We start from the raw sequence: 16,385 nt of genomic DNA on the forward strand, positions 1-16,385 counted from the left end.
ACTTATCAGTTTGACTAATTTCTTGAGACAACTTGCTAAAGTTCTAGTACCAAGTGACAATGGACAGATTTAAACTATATCAACGATCATACAGATATCACATCAACAATGATGGTCACATAATATTGTGCCGGAAGTGTATTGAATACAAGATCGAACTTCCATGGATTCAATCCTTGGCAAAGTTACACATACAGAAAATACAACATCCTCACCTATATCTCAGTTTGTCCACATTTTATTCTATTAAGCCTTTTATTTAATCAATTAAATAGTGATTGTCATATTAGTCATTTAAATCGCTCGATAATTTATTCATTCAATCTTATATATGTACATTTTGGGTCTTATTGATTTGCATTGGCACCTTTAATCGTAATCAAACTGATGTGCTTGGTGGTCTTTTGATTCAAGCAGTACCATTATAAACTGTAATCGTAACTTTGCAATGTCTTCCGAAATTTATACAGTGCTTCCAGGTTTTCCATGGTGGTCTAGCTTCAATTGACTCATGATTTCAACTATATAAAATTACTAAAATCTCCACAAAACCCCCCTTCTGATAAATGAAATTTTACTTAAAAATGAAGAATATTTGAGCGAACAATTGTTTTCAATAACTTCATCATCAGGCTCTACAGTTATAAGTCCATAATTATGATATTTTACAAAGGCCAAAATGAGGCATGTATTGATGAATTGGACAATGTTATATGTTAAAATGGTGAACGTTTGCATCAGTTACGACATCTATACTTCAAAATTGTGTTATTTGTTAATTAGAAAGGTCATTTAATATGAATTTGGAGTAAAGTGTGCAGTCACAATCGGTATAAATAGTAATATAGCAAAAATGAGAATGCGAAAAATCGTGTGAATAAAATTCGTAGCATGAGAATTTCATCTTGTCAATTGAGATAATAATATTGTTGTATGAATATAATGCGTAATAAGAGGGGTGTTGTTAAGGTAATTACGATAAACGAATTGAGAGTGATGGATGTGAAGATTAAGATAGAGGTAATCAAAAAAGGGGGGTAAGAGGTTTATAATATTCAGTTTAGGTATCCGGTGATCCAGTCGTAAGCCAAGGTAAACATAGAGGTTGGATACACCTTTTGTGGATCAAAAGTGTTATATCTAGAGCTTTAGATTTTTGCTATGTCGCGCACTACTAGACTACTTGAACGATCGAACCCGCAACGTCGCAAGAGAGAAGACAGAAGACTAGTAATTATGAATGTTATTCCCAATGCCGGCTCAATGGTCTATCAGCTCAAGACTGATAGGTTCTGGGTCCGAATCTCGCGAGGCGGGATCGCGGATAAGCACTTCTGAGAAGTCTCACAATAGGACGAAACAGCCATCCAGCGCTCCAGGTTTTCCATGATGGTCTATCTTCAATTGACTCATGATTCCAACTATATAAAATTCTTTTAATTTTCAAATACATTCTTAATAATATGCTACTGAAATAATCATTAGTAATAATGAATGACATTCGACGAGATAAAATAATCTGTTTTTTTCCTGGCATAGTTACTATACTATTTTTTGAGACCCGAATATTCATGACTGTTATTTGCAGAGGTGTGGGCAATACACGTTTTAAAATAGTTCGGTTCTCTTAGGAAACTGTAGTGTAGTGTATTGTCTATGAATTATTTTCTTCGGACGATACACACAAGTCAGTTAACCGATAGAAAAGTAAATGAATCAATTTATGAAGAGATCTTGTTTTCTTCTGTACAAAACAACTCATTAACAACTTGTAAGATATGATTATTAATGATTACATCAACTCAATCTATATGGATCTAATTGACATATCAAAAAAAGACTGAATTATAAAATGTTTTTATACAGACTCATGAAATTTAAGATATTTCAGTTTCATAAGTCTTGCTGATTTAACTCTATACTCGGATCCTAAGCTAGTCTCGTAACTCCCCAAGATAAATCTACACAACGACTTGAACATGAGAGAAAAGGTGCAAAATATGCGAGAAGCACTTTACTCCAAAGGTTTATTCATGTACAGAAAATATAGGGTTTTTATAGTATTTTAGAAGTTCTTGGGTTCTCCTGAAAATTCTGGAATACTACTAAACATAGTAGCAGTGTAGGAATCAGTCAATCAGAAACTCTACATGTGACTTTTCATTTTCGTGATGTTTCCAGCAAAACTTCTAGTCAAACGCTGATAGGATAAAATGCTTCTTAATGTTTCCTGAGCTTGTCATGTCTATTGCAAGAAATTTTCAGGATCGCCCCAACATATAAGTATCAAATGTGTTTTGTCTAAGTTAGGCGGTTTCATGAAGTTGTTATTGAAATATTTTAAAGATTGGATGACAATTGAATTATTTTTTGAAAATCTTGAAGAAAACAATTATCTATCTCTGTTCTATTTTGAAGCTTTTGGGTAGTCTACTTTTTAACCGATATAAATTGTATAACTCTCAGTATGTTCGAGTAGACATCATGCTAGGAGACTACAGAATACGAGAGCCAGCAATTTAAGCCTTTTCTATACTTCATTTAATTAGTGATATGTAGTTCAATCATTAATTGAAATGATTGATGAATGACTAATTAACTTACTCTCAATTTCGATGTATCTATAAGCCATATTTTTACATTAGAAATTCGCTAAATATTTATCACAATGCTAATCACCGATGAGCATGGAATCATTATCTAGACAGGAGATTTGATTGACTCTTACATTTAATATCTTAAATTTTGCGTCCAACCAATTAAGACTTGAGTAGTATGAAGTCGAATGACGAGAACCATCATTATCCGACTTCTTTACCAAGATCTAGATTTATTTAACAGAAACTGCATGATCAATACTTGAGTGAAGTCATTTACGATTTACATAAATTGGATAACGTACATATTTATTCAATATCTCTAACCATCCACAGCTGAATTGTAAAGCTAAATCAATATCAAGTGTGTTTCCAATAATAAAACGAAGTTGATCATGGTATATTTGCATTTCCACACAGATATAATGTTTGACAGATTTTATATACAGTCGACTCCTAGGTAGAAGAATAAACTTGTTATAATGTTCACTGTTAGAAACACTATTCGAAACTAGAGAATATATTAAAAGTTGTATATTCACATTCTAAAACTCTTTTAATCGATGGGCACACAACCATGTATTCCTTACGAAGTTTAATCAATTACCTTCAAACAGGCACAAGAAGCACAACGATAAATTAAGTAGTCAGAATATGTTAATCCAAAACTTCCCGATTTCAGGGAATTTGTCATAATATGCTAGAATAATTCAATGTTATTATTGAATTCCGATCTTACTTGTGATCTGTTTAATCATGTTATAAAGATCGAGAATTTTAATTTAAGATCTGACGACAATCACCATAAAATAAATCGGTAGTGAACAAAGAATTATTAGAGTTCCATTATCACTCAGTATTTTTCTTGTCATGTTATGAATGTGGAGGATCCACCTACCGGAGTTGGAAAACCCTCATTCCAAAACAGTGGTGCACACGGGCTCCAGGATCTTGAAGGAACAAATGGCGTATGAACCTATCGTTGGTCACTGGTTAACATGGGACTGCATCTCCTGACATTTCACCACTGCCTTGTTGATCAGACCTTTAGGTCGAAGGCTCTTGGTATAGCCCTATAAGAAAACCACCTGCTTCGGTTTGGACACCCGGGAAGTATCATAGCCCACATACAAATCAAGTGACTTTAGTGGCGCATATGTATTCGGTGCCTCTTTGTACCAATATTTATGTGTTCAAATAAAATAAATAACTAGTACAATTTAATTTTTAGTATATTTGAATCGTGGATAGCATTAAAATACAGGAAGCAAGTTTTGTTTTATATGGGACTCACTGAGTACTGAGTTCAAGTCATTAAATGTAAGCTTCAACACTATAAAATAAAACTTTGATCTCGAATTTCATTGCTAAACACAAATATATTAAAAACTTGCAACCAGGAGGACTATCAAAGCAATTTACTCAGGATGCACATATATCGACAGAGACTGATCAAATGCAGTCCTTATTATCTAGAAACAATAAGGTTAGCTCTAGATGACAATAATTTGAAGATAAAACTGATCTTCTAATTAAACCGAATCAATTATAACAATGTACTTATCAGTTTGACTAATTTCTTGAGACAACTTGCTAAAGTTCTAGTACCAAGTGACAATGGACAGATTTAAACTATATCAACGATCATACAGATATCACATCAACAATGATGGTCACATAATATTGTGCCGGAAGTGTATTGAATACAAGATCGAACTTCCATGGATTCAATCCTTGGCAAAGTTACACATACAGAAAATACAGCATCCTCACCTATATCTCAGTTTGTCCACATTTTATTCTATTAAGCCTTTTATTTAATCAATTAAATAGTGATTGTCATATTAGTCATTTAAATCGCTCGATAATTTATTCATTCAATCTTATATATGTACATTTTGGGTCTTATTGATTTGCATTGGCACCTTTAATCGTAATCAAACTGATGTGCTTGGTGGTCTTTTGATTCAAGCAGTACCATTATAAACTGTAATCGTAACTTTGCAATGTCTTCCGAAATTTATACAGTGCTTCCAGGTTTTCCATGGTGGTCTAGCTTCAATTGACTCATGATTTCAACTACACATTAAAAAATTACCAAAATCTCCACAAGAAAACCCCCAATTTATACATTGTTGAAAGTTACCTAGTAACGATTATCAGAACGAGTGATATACAAAGTCTAAGTGCCCCCAAATGCCCTGGTACGGTCAAGAGTGGGGAGAGTCCGCTCTTCCTTTCAAAATGCTCTCATATGGCCACGCGTAGATAGCCTCTACTTGGGAAGTCCTACTCAATGCCTTCTCACACCAGGGGTGTTGTTTACGAAATCGAGAGGACGAAAAGCGAATGTCCGGCCCTTTATCGGATTCGCGGACACAGTGAGTCCACCTAGGGGAGTTGGAAACCCTCATTCCAAAACAGTGGTGCACATGGGCTCCAGTATCCTGAAGGAACAAATGGCGTATGAACCAATCGTTGGTCACCGGCTACCATCGGACTGCATCTCCTGACGTTGCTCCACTGTCTTGCGGATCAGACCTTTAAGTCGAAGGCTCCGGGTGTGGCCCTATATGAAAACCACCTACTTCGGTTCGGGCACCCGGACAGTATCACAGCCCTCACACAAATCGAATAAGATTTGTGCGGCGCATATCCATTTGGTGCTTCCTTGTACCGATATTAATGTGTTTAAATGAAATAACAAAGAATAAAACTGAATATATTCCATTATAAACTTAACAGTTTACGTAATATCATATATATATATATATATATATACCAATGTTTATGATACTCTGCCCTAAAAATGAACAAGTGAGGAACAAGTATAATCAATGGAAGGGTATATATATGAAAAAAAAACTACTCAAAACGACAATAACAATATTATCAAAACACTAAAGATACTACATGAATATATATATATATACATGCAAGTAATAGTAATCATAATAATAACAACAGAATTCGGGTGTAGTTACTATGCATATTTATCTACTAACTTGTTGTATACAACACATTATACTCATAAAATATATAGAAATATGACGGACACACCTTGAATATTTATGATGCTATTTACAGTTTAAACATTTATTGGCGCCTTAACTTTAGGTACTATTATTATTATTATTGTTATTATAAATTTTAGGGTGAATTTTTTTTAAAAAAAAGAAATATTCTCTTATTCTCCTTGAACACATGTCATTCATTTATTCATTCCATCATCCTGTTGATAATGGGAAAGTAAAATATTCTAGTATAGTTTTCAACCAATAAAATTGTAATGTTTTTTTTTTCAAATAATTCGGTCAGGACACGTTTTAGGAAGCTACTCGGATAAACCAACTTAAAATTACTAAAATTCATGATGGGTTGAATCTGTCGAAGCGTCTAAATTACAACATTGAGATACATACGAAACTGAAGTTCATAAAACAGTGATTTGTCTGAAAGACGGTTCTCTATTGAGGAATTAAACATAAATTAGTTACAAACCTCAACTTGTGAGGTTTCTGTGGCGTTTAGAGCGTCTGTAAGTCTGAAAGAAAAAGAGCTTTCTGAACTTATAACATAAAAAATAATTATGACATATGATAGTGTAAATGACAGCCGAGAGCTATGTCCAATCTTTATAACAATTTATCAACAAGCAAAAACGGAACCAGGAGCAAACAAATATGTAAGTCGTTGCGTTTAAACAAAGACTAAACAATCATACAAAATATGAGGATAACTGCTATAAGGATCGAGAGAAAGTAATTAGAATGATGAACACAATAATTGTTATAATTATAGATAAGTATTTTAGATTATTACACGACATACTTGCGTCATAACATGCGCGCAGAAACGGCTAGGAATACAGCTATTTACTGAATACTGATAAGTAGTATGAAACAATACATAAAAAAGAGATGAGATGACAATAAGGACAGAGAACGTAAACAAACTTAACATTAACTGTTAACAAATCAGCCTAGTAACAAACAGTTGTACATGTAAACGCTTTAATATTTAACTATGTCAACATTATTACTTAAATTACTATTAAAGGAGTATAAAATTCAAATTCAAAAGAAGTTCAATCATATTCTTTAAAAATTGTCTGTCGCCAAACGTATCTTATTCTAATTGGAACCAGTTTACATCTTTACATCAGCGTTCAAATTAAGACCTAATGCCTGTTGAATAATTATAAATGTTAACCGTACACTACTTATAACTAACAAATTATTGAGATACTGAATAACGCGGAACTTAAAAAACGACACTAAAGACGTTTGGAAAAACAACAAATCAATATTTATTGGAATTCATGAGCCTCATATATGATAGATGGAAGGAACAGTTGTGATGTGGCAGGATATCTTTCTATTTATTTCACATTATATTAAATTATTTTCTCTCCTTTGCTTACCCTCTTAACTGACGACGTATCTCTATCAGCCTAAACAGCATCGTCAATTTGAATCATGGTAATATAGGGTAGTTATGAAAATAACATTATTTATTTATTATTATTTAAACACATAAATATTGGTACAACGAAGCACCAGATGTGTATGCGCCATACAAATCTCATTCGATTTGTTTGAGGGCTGTGATACTGCCCAGGTGCCCAAACTGGAGCAGGTGGTTTTCTTAGGGGGCCACACCCGGAGCCTTCGACCTAAAACTCTGATCCGCAAGGCGGTGGAGCATCGTGAGGAGATGCAGTCACATGGTAGCCGGTGACCGACGATTGATTCATATTCCATTTGTTCCCTCAGGATACTGGAGCCCATGTGCACCATTGGTTTGGAATCAGGGTTTTCTAACTCCCCTAGGTGGACCCTCCATGTCCACCAACCCGGTTAAAGCGCCGGACATTCGCTTTTCGTCCTCTCAATTTCGCAAACAACACCCCTGGTGCGAGAAGGCAGTGAGTAGGACTTCCCTGGTAGAGGCTATATACGTGTGGCTATGTAAGAGCATTTCGTGAGGGAGAGCGGACTCTCCCCACTCTCGGCCATACCAGGGCATTTGGGGGCTATGAACACATGAAAATAACAAAGCAATTTTGTATTTATTATATTTATTTGAAATGAATGTATCATCACAATAGCAGTATTAGTGGTAAAAGTATTACCAACAAATATTACATAACGGATAAGGGAATGTGCATTAGTAAAACTGTACAAGTGATATATATATCACGAAGGTAAATAATCCACGAGAAGCATTTTTGTCAGAAAGTCAAATTTAAAAAATTTAAAGTTAAAATGAAAAAGATAAAAAACGAATTGACTTGGTGATAACAGAAAGATTGTGCACATTTTAAATACATAGAATTTTGGTAAAGTCTAACCATCAACTTAATTGTCGACACCAATCACTCATTTGAAAAATACTAGCTATTCATCACAAAAAAAACAAAATGAAGTTAATGTCTCATTAAGAGAAACTATAATTAAAATGGTTTCGATTTAAAACGTTTTCGTTTGCCCACCTTGTTAGGTTGCTGAAAAAGGAGAAAAAACATTGGAGTCATTCATTTTCTACTAACATTTCACACTACTTAAATTTTGACAAGTAGTTAAAAAATAAATAAATGTAAGTACTTTGAATTACGACGATGAAGATGGGGAGAACTGTTCAAGTTTGTATCGGAATAATAAACTACTATTTTAGTTGTTCTCTGACTGATCTTGTTTGCGAGATGTTTGATAACAACAATCTCCTACAACTCAATGGGTGCCAACAGAAAGGCTCAAAAAGTAAGTGACCAGTTGATCAAAGAATTTTCCCTGAAAGACTGTAAGTGACCGACTTCGAGTAACTTTCTTTTAGGCTCTGAGGTCATGTTCTCAAACCACCGAAACCAGCACTAATCAAATACCACTTTCAGATACTCAAAGGAATATCCTTCTGTAGTATTCTAAACTTGAAAGTGAAAATATGAGTACATCTTGGTTAACAAGATCACTATTAGCTGATAGTGATCATGGGCTCATTAGTGATAAGTTTTCAGATAAATTGCACAGAATTTTAACAGACAGCTATGTCGTCTAGTGTGGTAAGTGAGGCACTGACTTATTTCAGACTGACTGCTTGGATTAGGGATCACAGCTACATTTTAAAATAAATAAAGTTAGACATTCGAACTAAAGGATTTGTTCTTAATGACTGAACTAAACGTTCCAGGATAGAAATATAAGTAATATACTGATGTATGAGTATACCGATATGAAATTAACAACTAGAACGATGTCTGGTAACCAGTAAGCTCCATGAAACTGATAATATTATTGAATTTTAAGTATACAGAGCAATTAGAAATGAAATTTTCATTCTAGTTGGAATTCATCAACAAGGAGTATCCGCACACACACAAACACATCCATACATGCATATATACAATCCTGAGTCAAGGAAAGTTCAAGAAGTCTGACATCCAAAGTCAATCTACAGACACATTAATATATAGGTCGAATCTATTAATCTATACAAAATAGGCCAACATCAATCACATGGTCAGAGGTCAAAACTGAACAAAACTGATGAGAATAAAAAGCACATGAAGACAATAATAAACAACCTTTGGAGACACACATGAGACATATAGGCGTAGAATTACAAGGACGTAAATATAAGAGACATGTGTATTGAAGGTAACGATTTCCTGGGAAAAGAATCAAGTTATCAAGAAGGTAAAAAGGATTCATTAGTTACATGGAGTTAAAGTTAATAAATTCTATCCAAAAGCGAAAATAAATCACATCGGAGTACAATAACATAGAAGCTACTACAGGGCATATATATCACTACTCATAATAATAACTTACTATTTGAGCATGACGACCTAATATCATTTCTAAATCACGTTGAGCTTTTTCTTCCTGTGCAGCAACAGTTGTTGGATCGACTAGGTCATCATCATCATCGACATCAGGTGAATGCATCGTTGAATCAGCACGACCGCCAGTAACAGCGGGAGTTAATGAACTGAGTCGCTTAACAGATGATAACAGGATATTTGATGTTGTTAACTCATGTGGTTTAGAATCAGTACTACTACTAGCAGCAATACTACTATTATTATCATTCTTACTGCTATTGGTACCAGAGATACGTAGAAGTGGTAAACGCCGTCGAGGTGTAAGTTTTTTCTTTATCACCTATATACATAGTTAAAAAACAAACAAAAAGTGATATTATTAAGAATTAGTAATCTCTCTTTGTTATTTTTACTTAGAATTGCAGTTGAATAGTTTCTTTTGCCAGAATGGATTGAGAAATTGAGTCAATTATGACGTAGGTGGGATGTTCATATGCCAACGAGTGGATAAGTTCACTGAGCAGTAGTTCATCTCTCTTCTAATTTATGAGTCTGAAATGTGGTTATTAAAAGTAGAAAATACTTGTAGACGACTAGTGTTTGATTTCTCAGGGGAAGAACTGAACCACATCTCTTAGTGATGCCCTGGAGTTAGTGAACACTGTTTATGAGCTAACGAGAGCAGATAAGTAGAGACCTGGCTGATTTGAAGGTATTCATTAATAATGATGTGAAGACCAAGTGGAAATTGTTGGGGTCAAAGATAAGGTGCTACATAAAATTGGTTAATCGGTTGATAAGGTAATAAATCATCATCGACTGAAGTGGCTGGAACCTCAATGAAAGGTGTTTAATGATGTAGGCTGGAAGAAAGCTAGAAATGAGCAAACTAAAACTTGGTATCAGTCTTAAACGTCAAAGACTGTCGAACTGATTCAATCTTTTCCACTGCTAATGATATTAATGTAGTGAACGAGAACTCAGATGGGGAAAACCAATTTATTATTTAATGCAAAATTACAGAGTTACTTCATAAAATGTGAAAAACCATACATTGAATACTTCATTTGCAAATCTTCCATCACTTGTTTCACGCTCCATCGTTCCTTCATTTCAATTACAATTACTTTTTATTCACATTCCAGTCCTTTTCAATTCAGTCTTCTCAACCCTCTGCTGCTAGGCATTTGTCATGATAATTTTACTATTTAAATATAGATTGGTAATCCAAACAGATGCACAAAAGTTCTAGGTTCTAAGTCACGTATGACTGACTATCTCGATAGAGTTTTGATATTATTGATGATAAAGATATTATGTTAGAGTTTGTGTGTGAATAACAATATTATAAGCAAAATACATGGCCAGATGACGTGTCTTAAATGGGACGAAAAATAAGTCCTGATTCTATTGCTAGAAACAACCAAAGCGTGATAAAAACATGTGACTAAATGAAAGAATAGAGGCAATCCACTTTGGATGGATGCATATATGTCCATAGAGACTCATCTATTCAAACAATATTCACAGAATTAATTAAATGATTATACAAAAACAGATAACTTGTTGAAATATCTAGATAGATGGCAGGACCGAGTAGTCTAGATATTCAAGTAGGCTGCCAAAAAGGTGGTGATAACGTTCAGTGTTGAATGTAATGGTCTAAATATACCGAGTTCTAGGTAGGAAATGAAAATCTGGTTCAAAAAGTTCTAGAATTTCATCATATCTTTCAAGTATGTGTTATATACTTCATTAGACATTGTTTATGAGTTAGGTTTCTAACCGGTAGAAGAGTAAAGTCGGAAAAACAATCAAACGAAGAAAAACAAGTCTAGGAATAAGCAGGTTGAAATAGTATAAATCAATTGGTTAAAGGTTTAAGCTACGTTAAATTGTGTATACTATCTTGTAGGAGTTCGTTGGATAATCATAATCCATATGATTAACAACAAGTGGTAACAATTATCCAGTTGTATTCACCATTTTAATTTTATTTCATATTTCTTATTCTCTAGTTTCATTCATTCCTTTGACAATCTATATTCGCTGTTCTTTTAATTATGATGTCAATTTTTCTACCTGAAGTTTGTGCTGACGACATCGTTCAGAATAACAATGAAAGCTCCATGACCAAACTATCCAGTTTACAAAACTCCACCACTAACTCTCATCTTTTTCGAAGTTATTGAATTCTCTAATCTAGAGATGATTGATTGATGAAGTACTCATTGTTATTCTAACTAATGATAATTAACATTTACATCATCTGAACATTATAGCACGCGTACTGATGAGGTTGTCTAGAATAACAATGAGAATTCCGTAATTAAATCAATTTAAACGATGAAAGAATTCATCACTTTCGTGAAAAGCATTCACTTAAGTTGGAAATCAATATTGGATTATTTCAATATTTGACTGCTTATTTTAAAGGTGGTTAGCTAGTTAAAAAGATACACATTCATACTAAACTATTCATTATTAAAATGAAAATGAATTGAGATATAACTTACTTCACGGACAAGTTGTTTACGTATACGCGTTTTTACTTCCATCACAAAATCTAACCACGTCCAAACACAATTATGATATTCCAGTGTTGGAATAAACAATTCAAAACGTGTTACATCAGTGATATTTTTTTGTTTTTCACCCTTAAAAAGATTTTTAAAAAACACAAACAAAATGAAGATTTCTTAAAAAGAAAAGCTGTAACCAGTGAAGTCCGACTGTGTCTGTTGCGAGAAAGGTACCGATTGTAGACAATGGACAACACCGTACGTTGACAAATTAAACTCTTATACCACTAGATCCCAGTTCAGTGATCTAAAGCTTAAAGGCTCAAGTGCGAGACCGAAAGTCTTATGTTAGGTTCCTTGTTTCAGGGTCGTGGATTTCTATCAATGAGTTGTATCATTTTATTTATTTTATTTAAACACATAAATATTGGTACAAGGAAGCACCAGATACATATGCGCCATACAAATCTCATTCGATTTGTTTGAGGGCTGTGATACTGCCCAGGTGCCCAAACTGGAGCAGGTGGTTTTCTTAGGGGGCCACACCCGGAGCTTTTGACCTAAAGGTCTGATCCACAAGGCAGTGGAGCATCGTGAGGAGATGCAGTCACATGGTAGCCGGTGACCGACGATTGATTCATACACCATTTGTTCCCTCAAGATCCTGGAGCCCATGTGCACCATTGGTTTGGAATCGGGGTTTTACAACTCCCCTAGGTGAACTCGCCTTGTCCACCAACACGGTTAAAGCGCCGGACATTCGCTTTTCGTCCTCTCAATTTCGTAAACAACAGTAATGCCACGAGAAGGCAGTGAGTAGGACTTCCCTGGCAGAGGCTATATATTCGCTGGCCATGTGAGAACATTTCGAGAGGGAGAGCGGACTCTCCCCACTCTCGGCCGTACCAGGGCATTTGGGGGCTAGGACGAAATAGCCGTTCAGTGATTTCCTAACTTATATAGGTTTGCGATTTCAATATAAAATGTATACTTTGAAAGCACTTTTTATCCTATTTTCTAGGCAGTATTAATTAGGGAGCTGATTTTGCATCGTATAGAGGTGGAGCATCAGTAGCGAAAATCCTTCAATAAAACTAAAACCTTATGAGCATTAACAATATACTACAAGATAGATCCTCCAAAAATTTATTGCACTGATGTGTGACAATGAGAGTGAAACGTGACTGGTCACTGAATGTGAACGAACAGCCACATGGTTTACTAACCACTTCTTATTGATTTCTATGTCAAGCTCACTGAAAGTGACCGGTGGATATAAATAACCCGCACCACAGTAATTGTGTGGAATAAAATATTGTCACAATGGGATCGGGTACAATAACAGAAAATGGGGATAGGAAAAGACTTGGAGATAGGCGAACTAACAGGAGTGTAGCTTAAGTCAGCCCCAGTTCAACTATGCAAGATAGAATATATAATTGATCAAGTCTAGAATGCTAGGCTATAGAAGCAACAGTAGATGAGGGATAGAAAAATTAGAATCGGTATTCTGAATGATGAATTCAACCCAGGATATCATTCGAGGACTCAAGTCCACCAAGTAAGCAATACCTATGTTAGGAATAGCGTACTAAATAAATATGGTAAAATGATTGAAAAGGTAGTAAATCTTCATCAACTGAGGTGGTCGGGACAAGTACCACGAATGCCAAACCACCGTCTACCTCGACAAGTGATGTTATCTGGTGTAAAAGAAGGCTAGAAGAAGGCTATGGGCAGTCAATCGAAAATATGGCACTAGTTCATGACATCACTGACAAGCAGACTGAGCTATTTGGGTGGATGTAGAGTACCTATTTGGAGTTCACGTGATTATTGTAACCAGGGTTTAGAATTTAAATGACATATATCAAAATAGTTCGCAATGGCTCAGGTTTATCTATTCTTTGACTACCCCAAATCCTGAGCTCCTGAATTTCTCATAACGTTTTTTATTTTTGTTTCATTAGTTTGTTTTCTTCTCGAACCGTATCTTCGATGTTTATTCATTTCAATGAACACTCATACTGTTACTATCTCTACTACTGTGGGATTTGTCCCGATAATTCTCTCTGTGCTGATAAGGTGTGTCAATACGAACCAATATATGCACGTACCGGATTCTACTTTGTGGCTGATTGCTCATTAACCAATTAGTTTTTTTTCCTAATTCCCTCCTCAGCTGAAAACTGGTTTATTCTCTGCTAGAGCATGTTGCTGATGGTTTGCCAAGTTTAAACTCTGTACGATAGGACTGTTTTGATGTTAGTGTTGAAAATTCTGACTTTGACGCTGGCTGTCAGTTGTTTTTAAGGTCCAGATATTCTTCAGTCGTGGGAATGCTACCTTTACTTTGCTAATACGCGCTTTCACATAGACACCAGATCCTCCTAATTTATCGATGATGCAGTCCATATAAAGTAAAGGCTTCCATCTTTTTCAAACCTTCCTCATCAGACGTAATATGGTTATTTTTAAAGATGATGATTTGCATTTAGAACTATTGTTGGTTTAATGATTATAAGAGGATGCATTAAAACGACTAAGTCAATGTCAAATAGTGCAATTTCTTTTTTAACACATCAAACTATCAGTCAGAAACTGAATAGTTTCATTTTATGTCTTTTCCAATGATTAAAAAGAGCTTCTACACTATATATATATATAAAATTGAATAACAACACGAAGGTATAATCAAACATAACTAACCTTGTAACTTAATCGTATTGGAAAACCAGGAATTTTAATGTATAGAAATACTTTGTTCTGACGAGCTCTTTCCTATTATCAGTCAACACGTACACATATACAAAGACAACATGGAAAAGAAAGTTTTATTATTTTTTTTTAAAAAAGAAAAAGCAACAAACAAACAACATTATTTGTCATAGTTGAAAGCGTGAGTCAATCGAAGCTACACCACCATGGAAAACCTGGAAGCACTGGACGGCTGTTTCATCCTATTATGGGATTCCTCAGCAGTGCGCATCCACGATCCCCTTCTGATAATAATAATAATAATATGCTTACTAGTGACTGACTTCAAGAGATGTAAATCCAAGAGCTCTAGTGAGAAGCAGTGACCAGTGGAGTTCAAACCATGTCTGTTGTGAGATATCAACTCACTGAAGACAATTGGTGAACGGTTGCTCAACTTCGTGGATCAGTTGAAGTTAGACATTAACACCATCGGATGCCGGCTCAGTGGTCTATCGGTTAAGTGCTCCGGCGCGAAGCTGGTAGGTCCAGGGCACGAATCTCGTAGGTGCGGGATCGTGGATGCGCACTGCTGAGGAGTCCCATAACAGGACGAGACGGTCGTCCAGTGCTTCCAGGTTTTCCATGGTGGTGGTCTGGCTTCAATTGACTCACGCTTTCAACTATGAAAATACTAAATCTCCACAAAACCCCTTCTGATAACATTATTTGTGTTTATAACTATTACAAACAATCTTGATTGAATAAACATGTTATTATTAATTCAGAACTACAATCAACCCATTTACCACAAATTAATCTGATCGGTGCATTGAGAATTCGATAGATTAAATAATTTCAGAATGATATTATCTACAGATCATCTTCAAGGTTATATTGTAGTGAGAAATGCAAATTTGAGAATAGAATACTATGAGTAATCAAATTATTCACGTAGTCAAGGACACTGTCCATCTACCTTTAGTTAAATTTTTACGGTATAACGTATACATAAATGCATGGTTATTTAGTCATTTGCGTAAAATTATTGAGAAAAATGCATATAATGATTAATTAAATTGAGTTAGTAAATAATTACTATGTTCAAAGGATTAAAATATCACATAGGAAAACGGAACAAAAGTCAGCAACACAATAACAGGATAAGCTATTCCACTGAGCCCTAGTCCTGCTATTTATTTATTTATTTGAACACCAGACAACTGAACCAAAGAGTTAGTGAACACCTCCTTTCGGGGTTCGGAAAAGGTACTGTCAAGGCAATATGGAGCTCGGTTCTTTCACACTTGATCGATAGCGGTCATAAAGTTGATAGAAATCAAGCATTTAAAGTTATTTATCGTATTCCTACTAGTTTTCCATATGGGGTTCGATCTCGTCTCTAACACATAGCAGAAGCTATAGGAATTCGATCCAACAACCCAAGTCTTTGTGTTCATAAGAAATTTGTAATTCCCTTATCTCTCCCTTGGCCTTAATAAATAATTTTATTTTCCATACTCTTTCTTCGTTTATTTTTCTTCACCCCCTCCTACTAATTATTTACTTATTATTTTTTCATATATTCGCTTCACGGTCCAATTATCTGAACACTTCTTATTACGTAATCTTATAATTTTATGAATGTTATTTCAGTGTCTATATTTTTCTAATCATTGACCTATTTTCCTATTATCTAACATTGATTCAAGCCTTTATTATTCTTATCACAACTAGTACACCTGT

General features: G+C 34.7%; 1 protein-coding gene across 1 annotated transcript in view; it reads right to left on the bottom strand.

Annotated features, from left to right (window-relative positions):
• Nucleotides 1–7,664: 7,664 nt before the first annotated feature.
• Nucleotides 7,665–16,385, bottom strand: part of Smp_160060 (hypothetical protein) — a 96,805-nt gene continuing 88,084 nt past the window's right edge. The window contains exons 47-49 of the mRNA XM_018798020.1: nucleotides 11,937–12,077; nucleotides 9,428–9,760; nucleotides 7,665–8,103 (exon numbers count right to left, since the gene is read on the bottom strand). Coding sequence (XP_018646756.1) covers nucleotides 8,053–8,103; nucleotides 9,428–9,760; nucleotides 11,937–12,077 — 525 coding nt within the window. The 3' untranslated portion in view covers nucleotides 7,665–8,052. The remainder of the gene's footprint in view (nucleotides 8,104–9,427; nucleotides 9,761–11,936; nucleotides 12,078–16,385) is intronic.

The sequence above is a fragment of the Schistosoma mansoni genome (assembly GCF_000237925.1).
Source record: "Schistosoma mansoni, WGS project CABG00000000 data, supercontig 0160, strain Puerto Rico, whole genome shotgun sequence".
In the NCBI taxonomy this organism is placed as follows: domain Eukaryota; kingdom Metazoa; phylum Platyhelminthes; class Trematoda; order Strigeidida; family Schistosomatidae; genus Schistosoma; species Schistosoma mansoni.